This window comes from Anser anser (genome assembly GCF_964211835.1).
Source record: "Anser anser genome assembly, chromosome: 1".
Lineage (NCBI taxonomy): Eukaryota > Metazoa > Chordata > Aves > Anseriformes > Anatidae > Anser > Anser anser.
The window spans coordinates 15173493-15185630 of NC_139720.1; the positions used below are offsets into that span (position 1 = coordinate 15173493).

At 45.3% G+C, this 12138-nt stretch overlaps 1 protein-coding gene across 1 annotated transcript; it reads right to left on the minus strand.

The window, feature by feature from the left end:
* Window positions 1-918: 918 nt before the first annotated feature.
* Window positions 919-5237, minus strand: CCDC71L (coiled-coil domain containing 71 like). Its single transcript, XM_083805209.1, has one exon. It carries the CDS (start codon window positions 2597-2599, stop codon window positions 1748-1750), a length of 852 nt encoding a protein of 283 aa, XP_083661335.1. The 5' UTR covers window positions 2600-5237; the 3' UTR covers window positions 919-1747.
* Between the last annotated feature and the right edge of the window lie 6901 nt (window positions 5238-12138).

The window sequence follows — 12138 nt, forward strand, 5'->3', positions numbered from 1 at the left end:
AACAATTTCAAAAGCCTAATGGTTATAGAATAGATTGTTAGTTTGGAAGAATATGAACTTGGCAGCTTTGCTAGGTAAGAACTACATAATATAAACAGGTTTTAGAAGCTGGTTGCTTCAGGTTAGCACTAGCAAATTTTTGCAAACAGTCTCTACCCATCTAGCTGTCTTATTACCTCCATGAAGAGCAGGCAACAAGGAGTCAACAGCAATCAGAAAAGAAATTTAAAGTCACCAAACTATTCTATAAACAAGCTGTGAAGTCATTCATTCCACTGTGGAAACTGAGAAGTTTCTTGTTTGCTAGGATACTAGGGACACAAACTGTCTCTCACCAAGCACTTCTTGTTCTTCTCCAAGCTCGGAGAGGAGGAAAAAAAAAAAAGTCCCCCCATACCTTTGCCTCTCACACACCAACCACACCGGGCAAGACCTAGGGAAAGCCCTTAAAAAATCAGATTCAGGAGAGAATGCCCACCAGACAGAATGACAAGATGGTGTTTTTCAGGCAAAATAGTGAAGCCACATTATGAATCTTTTATCACAGTCCACAGTGAAACCCAGGAGAGGTTTATAAAAATAATTATGTGCAAGTAATTACATGGATATGATTATCAACCTCTAATCATCTAACAGCTCCAGGTTGACAACCAGTGCTGAAGCAATCAGGTATGAAGTCTTGCTCTTGCCGCAGAGATAGGCACTTCAGTGTGGTATTTGGGTCATGTGAGGACTCATTTTTTTGCTGTTAATGCCGACATTGTATCACAGTTCACCTTCAGACGCCTAGGTATTGCTTTGATGAGTAGTTAAGATTCTTCACAAACCCTAAATTTGTTTTCTGGAGACACCCCTGGTGCCTTCACCATGCGCATACATGGCGTACGCCACCAAAGAACCCATCCCTGTGCAGTCCAGTTTCATTGAACTGAAACGTCACTTGTTCTTTGCCTTTTATTAAGTTCACTTAGGTTGACCAAATGAGCTTCCCTAAAGTAAACAGGCTTATAAAATATCAGGATGATTCTATCTTTAGGTGCTCAATAGAAACAAATACTTAGTTCAACTAGAAAACTTTAAAAATGACTTTAGATACAAAAGTGTAACAATTATACTGCGCAATACATCTTTATATATCACTAAGCCCATGAAATTAAAAAAGTTTTTTTTTTTTTTGCACCATCAAGAACAGCCACAAGTCCTGAACCTCCATTCATTACGCATCCTTGATCAGAGTAAACTGAAACTTGGGAATGCTTGGGATTCAAAATACCCTGAGCACATACTAGTGCAACACCACAAAGCATACATAATCCATCGGAAAACGGGGGGGGGGCAACAGCGAGAATCGGATGGTGCTTTATTATACAAGCATGAAAGAAAAGTTCCTTTGGAAAATAACTTCTTGGGTGGACTTCTGGACCAGTGAGGTAGCCCGAAGGGGGAGAAGTGGAAGCGGAACTTGGTCCCCACGCGCGGTGCCCGCAGCCGGGCCCCGGCGCCCCCCGCGGGGACGAGGCCGGGGCCCTGCAGGCTGCCCCCGGTGCGGCCGGGGGGGGGGGGGGGGGAGGGTGTCGTCGTGGGGGTCCCGGCGCCCCGTCCCGAGTCCGAGCGAGCCGTAAAGTGCAGCAGAAGAACATGATCCAGACGAAAGCAATGTAAACAGGTGACTGATATCGGTCCCTTTGTCCGCGCCGCGGCGGAGCGGAGCGGAGGCGGCGGGCAGAGCCGGGCGGCGGCCGCGGCCTCACGACGGCGCCACGGGCAGGCGGCGCACCCGCACCACGGGGGCCAGGTCCACGCCGAGGATCCGCTGTGCCCGGCGCAGCGCCGCCGCCAGGCTCCGCCGGCTCCACACGCTGCCCCGCACCCGGATGGTGGGGAAGGTGGTGAGGCGGGGGGTGGCCGCCTGCCAGATCTCCTCCAGCGACTTGCCGCCGAAGGGCGCCCAAGCGGGCCCCTCCGCCGGGGTGCCCCCCGTGCTGTCCTCCTCCTCCTCCTCCTGCTCCTCCTCGCCCGGAGGCACCGGCACCGCCGCCGCCGCTTGGCGCTGCCACCCCCGTCCCCTCCTGCGTCGCCGCCGCCGCCGCCGCCGCTTGGCGCTGCCACCCGCGGCCACGGCCCGGCGCTTGGCGGCGGCGGAGGCCGGGAGGCGCCGCTTGCCGGGGCGGCGGCGGGGCCGCTCGGAGGAGGGCGGCGGCGGGTCGGGGACGACGGCGCGGCAGGAGGCGTAGCCGTAGACGTCCTTGCTGCGGAGGATGACCGGGGAGAACTCGTGCTTGAGGCTGCAGAGGAAGTTCCACAGCTCCGAGTCGGAGCTCATGAACTCCGTGGACTTGGGCATGAAGAGCTTGAGGGCGTCGCTCAGCGCCTTGGTGCCGGCGAAGGAGACCTGCGACCGCGAGTACACAACTTTCTCCGCCTCCCCTTGCAGCCCCCAAGCGGCCGCCGCCGCTCCGCCATCGGCTGCTGCTGCCCCCGCTGCCTCCGCCGCCGCCGCCTCCTCCGCCGCCCGGGCCCCCTCTGCGGCGCTCCCCGCTTCTTGGTTCATCCTCCCGGCTCCTCTCTCCAGCGCCGCCTGCTTCCTACTGCGGGTCATGGAGGCGGAGGGGCAAGGAAAGGGGGGCGAAAAGGAGGCGCGGAGAAGGCAAGAGGACGGGCGCCACTCAGCCAGCCGCCGCCGGGCGCCCGCCGCTCCGCCGCCGCCCGCTCGCCGGGTGGGAGCGACGATCGATCGCGGCCGCCCCGGCACAAAATGGCGCTTTAAAGTCCCAGGCGGGGACTGCGCTCCGGCCCGCCCTCCCTCCGCGCCCGGCGGTTGGCCCGTTTGAAACGCGTCGCGGCGGGCCGAAACGCCGCCCTCCGCCCGCTGCAGGCGGCCCTCGGGGGGGTCCGAGGCCTCCCTGTGGGGGGACCGAGCTGGAGGCGTCCGGGAGGGCTGCGGGGGGGCTTCACCCCCGAGGGCAGAACCCGCCCGGGGGCGGTGCCGGCCCCCCGGGACTGTGTGTTCCCCGAGGGACTGCCCCGGGGCACGGGCGGGTTCCTCGTGCCGCCATGTGCTGCCATGTGCCCAGTTGGCAGCCCCTTGCTTCCCTCAGGGGACAGCTCCCGGCAGCTTCGTGCTCGGAGGCTGGGCTGCCCTGCTCGTGGTCGGCCAGCGGTGGTGGCGGGGTCTGGTGGGCCTCACGCGACCTCTGTGCCGTGTGCCGCAAGAGAGAGGCTCTGCACCCAAGGGTTAGAGGCTTCGAAGCTTGTCCTAGAGCTTGAACAAAGGCTGAGTAAAACAACAAAACAGAATAGAATCTCGTAGTTGAGTTGAAAGGGCCAGACAGTGATCATCAAGTCCAACTGCATGACCACTTCTGGGCTAAACAAATGTTGAAGTGTATTGTTGGGGGCATTATCCAAATGCCTTTTGAGCACTGACAGGCACGGGGCATCAACCAACTCTTCAGGAAGCCTATTCCTGTGTGTGACCATCCTGAAAGTAACATCTTCCCAACATCCAGCCTGACTCAAAATGGGTGAACAGGCATGATACAATGAAGTCCACCATGCAACCTTTAAGTACAACCATCCTGGTCCTGCAGAAGGGTTTTTTAACATCAACCCATTGGTCAGTACCTCAACAACGGCATCAAGACATTGAAATGTTCACAGCGTCATTGGGATTGGCTTCATATCCCAGCAGTGCAGTCCTGTAAGGAAGTCCAAAAAACCCAGTCCTTGTGTTGGCTGAGCCCTTTATGAGCGTCATCAGCTCAATGAGTCCACACTGCCATTTTGTCCTGCATGACACTGCTATGCTTGCAGCTTTATAGGACAACTTTGTCAGCTGCCATGAGCCCTCTTGTCTCTCTAGACGGTGCTTTCCGATAATTCAGAGATTGCTGTCATGGGAAGAGTGTCTTGTCAGGTTCTTGGATTATTTCAATTAAATCAAAGCTTCCCAGCACCCAGAACAGCAAAGTGTCGGCAAGAGCTGAGGTGGTTTAACCTTCCCTACAAACCCTACTTGGGGTTTGATTAGGCTCCTAACTAATTACTTTCTCTCAGCGTCAGTAAAGGCTGACGAATAACATTATTTTTCTTCATATGCAGTCTTTGTTCTGTAATTAATCTTTCAGTTTAGAATAGGGAAATCTTTTATTCTCAACTCATCCCTAAATTGGAATGTCTAGGAAGCTACTCAAATAAGAGGCAGAAATTATGCATAAGAAATTATTTCCTACTGCCAGTGGAAATAAGTGAATTTTCTTCACAGTATAAATTGGCTTGTGTTCATGGGAAATTCAAGAATATTAATCCAAATAACCACATTAAGTATTACCAAAACTGTTTTAAGTCTTCATGGGGACAATCTTGAGGTTTAGCCATATTCCAAATCAGCTTTATAAATGATCTGTTTTTTAAAAACGCCCTTTCCCCAAATGATGGTGTTAGTACAGTTTTTAATTAGATTCAATTTCACAGCACACTTCAGAGCACGGTGGTGCAGGCAGATTGCTTTACCTGAGGAAGGTATCCTATAACACAGAGGATAAAAACCCGTAGCTGGAAGCCTTATTGCCAGGCATCTCCTGATCCAGCTGTGCTGCAGTTCATCACACTCTGGCACGAGCGCCTGGTCCCAGCCATGGAGTAGCCACCGCTTCGCAAGTCCCATTGCCAGCTGGACCACAGGAGCTGACCTGTGCTTGTGTTCTCAGCGGTGGGAGCTTCCTCACTGTCATATTCAGCAGCTCACTTGGTAAGTGGGTCCTCATTAAACTTCAGAAACCCAGTTGCTTATAATCATTGACCATGACCTTTTTTCTGAAATTACAAACATTTCTGGCATACGAGTTAAATGTCATTGCGGTGGAGGTGGGAACTTTTCAGCAAGCAGTAGAGAAGTCACTGTATCCACAACGTAAAGGACAGATTAGTACATTTTTGTTTTAATTGGCATTTACAAATTATTTTGACTTTTTTTGCTTCCAGTACGGATGATATCATTCTACAGGGTAGAATGTAATCTCAGCTTTACAACTTCATTGTAGTTTTCTGCAGTGTAACATTCCCCTTTTAATACGTTATGAAGTCATCTTGGGAAAATCCATGGTAATTGGCTCTTTCAGTAATTTACAATAGCCCAGTAGAGTAATAATGATGATAATAAAATTAATAATGCTTTGGAAGTACATCTTCATTTCAATCATACCACTGCCTATAAGCATTAATTATCACTCACAGCACTCCTGAGTTATGTAAGTAAATATTGCCTTTCTGTAACAGATGAATAGAATGAAGAAGTGGATTAAAATGACTTGACTAAGCTGTATGGACACAATGACTTTATTTTCTGTAGATCTCCTTAATTTCTAACAATCTTTCTAAAAATATAGTGAATGTCTACACTGAAACAAAAGAAAAAAATCTCGTAATCTTTGTTCCATTTATTAGAATTTCTTTATAGAATTCTTAAGAATGGGAAATGAAGTATTAATTGACACACTACTGCATTGACACTGTATTTCTTAAATAATTCCTGCCTAGTACCAAACACTGCTGGTAACTATTAAAATGTTATCTGTACATATGGTCACACTGAGTTTTGAGACATGCTCAATAGTCCTAATATCCAGGATATTAAGTCACACCACTTCTGCTGCTGGGGCTTTTCCTCTAGCATACTCATTTTCTTCTACCCAGGTTAGCAAGGTCAGACTTTTACTGTCTGACACCCTTAAAAATAATCACTCTTTTTCACTATCTTTCCTCTGCTGTTGAGAGGTTGCATTAACTAGCAGACTGCTTCAGTCACTTTGTTCCCTGAATGTCTTTAGCACACTTTCAGGAGACCTTGGGTGACACTGCAAGCATGACTCCACATATATTTGCAGCTAAGCTTCAGATGTTACCCAACAGTCATCAAGTTCCCTGGTCTGAGTTGTGCCCAGACAAGTACTGGCAAAATTCCTGATGTACTTTTAGAGAGAGGCAAAAGCAAATAATTTACAATAATAGTCTCTCAGTCAGTTGAGATTCAATCAAAAGAGGGGGGATCTCAATCAAAGAGGCGGGATCACTGTCTATATTTTTAAGAAACTGCCAATGTAGTGGCAGTCAAAAAGGGAAATAAGATGTTAGGAAATGCTATGAAAGGAAATGGAAGAAAGCAAAATAGAAACAGCATTCTGCTGAATATGCCCACTGTTCCTCCACAAATCTTGGATACCATGCATTTCTAGTCCTACCATCTCTTAAAGGTTATAGTAATGATACAAAGAAGGACAACTAGGATAAGCAGAAATTTGGAACACCTTCTCTATGAAGAGAGATTAAATAAGCTAAGGCTCTTCAGTTTGAAAAACAGATGGCTGAGGAGGAATATGTTAACGGTTTATAAAACTGTGACGGTACAAAGAAGGCAGATAGGAAATGATTATGTCTTAGTTTTCATAATCCAAGAATGAAAGGGGAGCACATGAAGCTACAGAACAATGATTTTTAAATGACCAAAAAGAAGTACTTTTTTTCAGATGACTTACAATTACTCTGTGGAGTTCATTTTTCCAGCAAAGTTTTGGGTGCCAACATGGAAACATGTGCCCCCATACTGAGCATAAAGATGAGAAGGGGTTGCAGACATTACAGAGTTTGCCATTTGAAGTGGTGAACATGAGTGGAAGAACATATTATAGAACTGAAAAGCTCTGAAGCATTTGTAGAGAAAAGGGTACGGAGGTTACAGAGTCCATCAACAGCTAGGGCAGAAACCCAGCAAAGATGGAGCCTGAGGTAAAGTGTATTCCGCTGGTTCTGATTATTGCATCTTCATTTTTCCCTTTTGTTCATAGCCTCAGTAAACACTCTTTTAAAATAGTGGCTGACTATATGCAGAGGGGAAGAAAGGATATTTTTTTAAAATAAGCATTTTATTTTAATAGCATTCGTTGGCAGTAATATTTGGAAGAGGAAAAAATGTCAAACATATTTTAGCAGAAGACTTTGATACATTTAAAAAACCCCTCAAGCAATGGTAAACATAAAAATGCACAAAGAGGCATGCTTTGTGATACAGAAAGCTCTCTTAGAAGATATTTCAGCAGATGCCGTTTAACATTTGTTTCCGCATTCTGGAAAGTAATCTGTATGTGGTGCACGTAACCATATGAACTGTGTGTCACATATCATTGTCTTGCTATTAATGAATGCTGATAATAGCTCTACTGGTGGTCACTGCAGTCTTGAGGGTCAGTAATGCTCTCTTAGTCTAAAATGTTAGAAAATTCATAATTCATATATCCAAAGTGAAAACTTTTCTTGTTAATCCTGTTTTTTATTCTATCTTTTTTTTTTCCTTATTCCCTTCAGTCCAACTTAGCCATCTGCTTAATCAGTCATGTTGGCTTTGTGTTTATTCCCAAATCTGCTGTCTTTTCTATGTCTAAAGTTATTCACCTGATGTTAACTTTACAGTAGACAAGGTAGCAGTTCTTAAACCATGGTGCCGTGTGTGGAAAGCCAATGCTGAGAGACATCGTGGTAGCTGTACTGTATTGCCTTCACCGATTAAGCTGGTAGGGTGAGAAATGAAATGGGGGAAGCAGTGTAGATACAGTATGCAGCTTTTGGAAATTGCGTGTACTAGACCAGGAGGGGAAAAAAATCTTTTTCTAGAATAAATGTTTCCATAAATGAGATTATTTAAGACTACGTATTCCACTTTCTGTTCCCACTCATTTTATTCTAGGACAGCTTCCAGATGGAGCTTCAGAGGGAGGATGCAGCTGTGCAGGTCGCAGGCTGCAGGGAGTGCCTTGGGCCTCCCACTGAGGCTGGGACAGCAGGAGGTGGTCTTTTAGCCCACAGGAGATGTTCCACTGTTCCATGGGTAAAGGAGCTATCAAAGGATGTCAGCTGACTGCACAGCAACATAAGAAATAAAGGTCTTTGCTGTAAGGGTGACTGCACATTCGATAGGTTGCGTAGAGAAGTTGCAGACTCTCTTGAGTCATCCTTGGAGATGTTCAGAACCCAGCTGGCCACAGTCCTGAGCTAACTGCTTTAGTTGACCCAGCTTTGAACAGGGGGGTTGGATTAGATGATCTCCAGAGTTCCCTGCCAACCTCTGCAATTCTCCACTGATTGAGAAAAGGCAGACCATTTTTTTAAATTTTTTTATTCTTTTTTTTTTTTTCTTTACTGATAGTAAAATATATCCTGGAACATTCATCTTCTTCTATGTCTTCAGTTACTTTCTGTCTAAAATATGGTCCTACTGTATATCCTTCAAGTCGTAATCCTCATTTATAAAACCAAAAATGCTCTGCAGTACTTTCCCAAACTGGTGTTTTCACTCTTGAAATGTATGCTATCAATGGCATAAAATTATTAGATGATGGATCAGTCTAGTGTTACTTACTCAATGTAATTCCAACATAAGAAATATGTTGCTCTAGAACATGGTTCTCACACATTGTAGACCTCACAGCTTTATAATATCGGTCACGCTGTGTTTCCTGAGCCACTCGATTTAAAGTACTGAGACTATTAAATCAAATGTGAATTTCACTTCCTTGTCTCAAAAATTTTTAAGTCTATGAAGAATTATTTAATAACCTTATTATTTAAATGTTATTTCTTGATGCCAAGTGTTAGTGAACATGTCAGTTTGAGAATTCTTTTCATGATTTTTTTTGTGCTTCCCCTTTACCAGATTTGCACTTTGCCAGATTATCTGACTGCACAAATTCAGCCCAGAACAGTGTGAGCACACAATTGATTTTTCTGTGTTGAACTTGCCACCGGATACAATGCAATGTTTATATTGGATTTATGTTTTATGCTGGCCGAGGGAGGACACGCTACGTGATCCAGCATAAAGCCCATGGAGAGAAAGTTACCCTTCAGACTGCTTGGAATGAAGTAAGTGAGGGAATCCACACTAGCTCAACTCTTTATGTCACACGGTCGTGATGTTATTAAATGGATACTTAGAGCAGCTTTACTCTGTCACTGAACCACGTCTTAGGCAGACACCCTCTTCGTCGTTCTCTTTGTCCACACGAATCCTGCCGCTCTCACTGCCACCGTGTTTGTTCTAGCAGAAGGTGGTAGAAACCCATCCTGTTTCAGGTTGTCCCCGGCATTTCCACGGGAATGAGGAGTGTAAGCTTCAAACGCCTAGGTAGAAAAGGGTCTTGATCTCCCTGTTTCAGTGAATGTGTTGTAAGCACCCAATTAGTATGTAGATGTCGGTTGTTAGCCTAACACCTCCTTTTGAATTTCTCTTTTGTGCTCTGAGTTAGGCAGGGGCTTCAAAAGCCTGGAAGGCTTATCTCCACACCCTCCAGCTCCTCCTGCTAAGGGACCTCTACCCCCGCGGCGAGATGGCAAAAGGAGCTGGGTGCCTCTGGAGTGCAGCACTGCCAGCATGCATATAGACCTGAGCCAGAGCTAGCAACCCGGGTAGGCACCGCCAGCATCCATACAGACCTGAGCCAGAGCCAGGATACCCGGCTGAAAGGGAGGCGCCCCCTCGCTCCGGGCGTGTTTCCTCAATTAAGATCCTTCCCTGGCTTAAAGCCTGCCAGAAGTGTGCCCATGTTGTTTTTAGTTGTACCATTTTCTACTCATTGCACTTCTAGTTCAAAAAGCCCGAGTTGTGATTTGTATCCATTTCCCACAATATTCTAATAATTTGCAGTTCGCTAACACTTGGTTGACACCATTCCTTATAACCTATTTAAAAATATTGTGAATTCACCTCAGCACAAAATAAGTATCTAAACTGGATGTTTGGAATACGTTAATTATTTTGACTAATTTCGAGAATATTGATATAAAATTTGGAACCTTAAAGACTACCTTGAGAACGGGTAGATCTAAAAAGATTGTACATTTTAAAATGAAAGAAAAGATATTCTGTAGCTGTAGATAATCTTCATTGCAATAAGATATAGTGACTGATGCTAGCTGAGGTCTTGGCTCTCTATATGATCTGAATTACTGTAAAGACTCAAAAAACCACTGATGTTCAGGGCAGGCTCATCCTCAGCGAACCTCAATGGCTCCAGGTGGATGACTGGCTCATTTACAAGTAATTGAAAATGGTCTTTCAGAAATGCAGTAAATTACTTAAGAAACAAAGACCAAGGTCTTTAATCTCAGATCTGTAAAGATGGATTGAACACAGTGTAACAGAGAAATATTACATTTAGTCTAAACATTACATATTACATGCATTAGAATTATTTTTCCTTTCATATTCCTTGAGTTCTCCTGTCCTTTTCTAGCTTCTTCCTGATCCAAATTCTTCCTGATTGTCCCTCCCAGACTGAAAGCTGAATCACTGAAATTCCTGCTCATTTGCTTCCTGCCAAAACAAGACAGCATTTCCAAAAGCAGCGCTTCCTTCCAGTGACTAATATATTACAACACAAGTTTGCTTTGCTTGGTGTGTGACTTGTTTAGTCCCACAATGGTTATAGAATCGAACAATTTACTTACAGAATGATTATGATAATATGCAGCTCTTGATGTGTACATGTCATGTGCACAGTAATAGCAAAGGAAAAATAAACCAGGAAAGAAACAATAGAGAAAACTGAAAAGCTGAGACTCTAAGACTACTGTAAAAATTGTCAGTCATGGAGAATTGAATCACTGCTGATCTTGCCAAGTACAATCTGTATTTGTATGAAATTTGGAAAAAAAATAAACATTCTATCTCAACAAAGTAGAGAGCTACACAATGGCCTTCCCCACTGGCAGGAATTTCCTAGCAGAATGCTCTTGTGCTAGGAGAGGTTGGAACACAGGAAGATGGAGAGTTGGCCAATGATAGAAAAGTGGAAGGATTAGAAAGGGATTAGAAAATAAGCAGAGAAATACGAATAGATTGCAGGGGCAGAACTGGCTCACCTGGTGGTGAACTAAATTGGACACATTTTAAATTGCTAAACTGTCTGTTGTAAGCTAGTTGTCAGGGTGGATTTGGGCATTTCATTCATTTATCTCACTGATTTTATGACTAGTTTAGATAGTTAATCTCTAGCAGTCCTGACTGTAGTGAAATTAACTCTACCATGGGTGTAAATATGCTTTCAGTCAAGACTGATTGTTTCCTTTGGCCAACCTCTTCTTTAAATTAACTTCCATCAGTTATGTGATGCTTACAGTAGAAGCGGAGAGATCTGTGCCAAAAAGAAATTGGTTATTGCCAAACCAGTTCAGCTCCTGCGCAGCCTTCTCTAATCCCTCCCAGCGGACTATCTTCTAGTACATTAGCTTTCCTTACCAGTTCGTATTTTTCTTCACATCCCTAGCTATTTCCACTTTCAATAACATCTCCATGTTCTGATCCAGAGATGCACCATTCAGTTATTGCCAGGAAAAAGGCATTATTTTCAGCATGGCATGTGTTTGGGCTGATATTAAAGATGAATGAACCTAGAAAAGCTAGGTAAAAGAGTTTTCACTGGAAAGTTGTTTGGATGTACAGCTCCTAGTATAGACAAAAACTACTTGGCACATCCATGTTTGACTTCCAACTCTACCTTACTCATTATTGCTTTTCAGCTGAGTTCTCTCAGACTCTGGCAAGCATAGTGCAGGATTCCATTAGTATAGCTCATTGGCACCAACAGAACTACTCCGAAAATCCTGAGGTCTGCAGGAAGAGAATATATTTTTTGAAATTTTCAAAATATCTTCAGGACAAAAACCTTCTTTTCTGCCAAGCTTAGCTGACATCAAAATATACTCCACCATACCTAACACTTTCTAAATTCAAAACGCAGAACTCTAGAAGACGACACAAATGGTGTCAGGGAGAAGCAATGGCGGGCTGGTCCACAAGGGAATGCGAGCCAGGAGCTGAAGGTGACAGGAGCAGCACCTCACCAACAAGGCATCAGGAAGTTGAGTCAGTGAGTCCAGACCAGAAACAAGTCTGGAGACAATGATGAGAGTCTTCCTTAGGCCATTTGATCACCTGGGAAAGTCTGGCTTGATGAGGTCTGAGGGGGAGACTGGAAGTCAAGTCAGTGGGTCTAGGGCAGAACTGAGGAGGTATGAGACCAAGTGGAGAGAGAGCTGCTGCACAGCTGCAATGTAGCTCACGCAGGGCCAGGCAAAAGAGCATCAAGT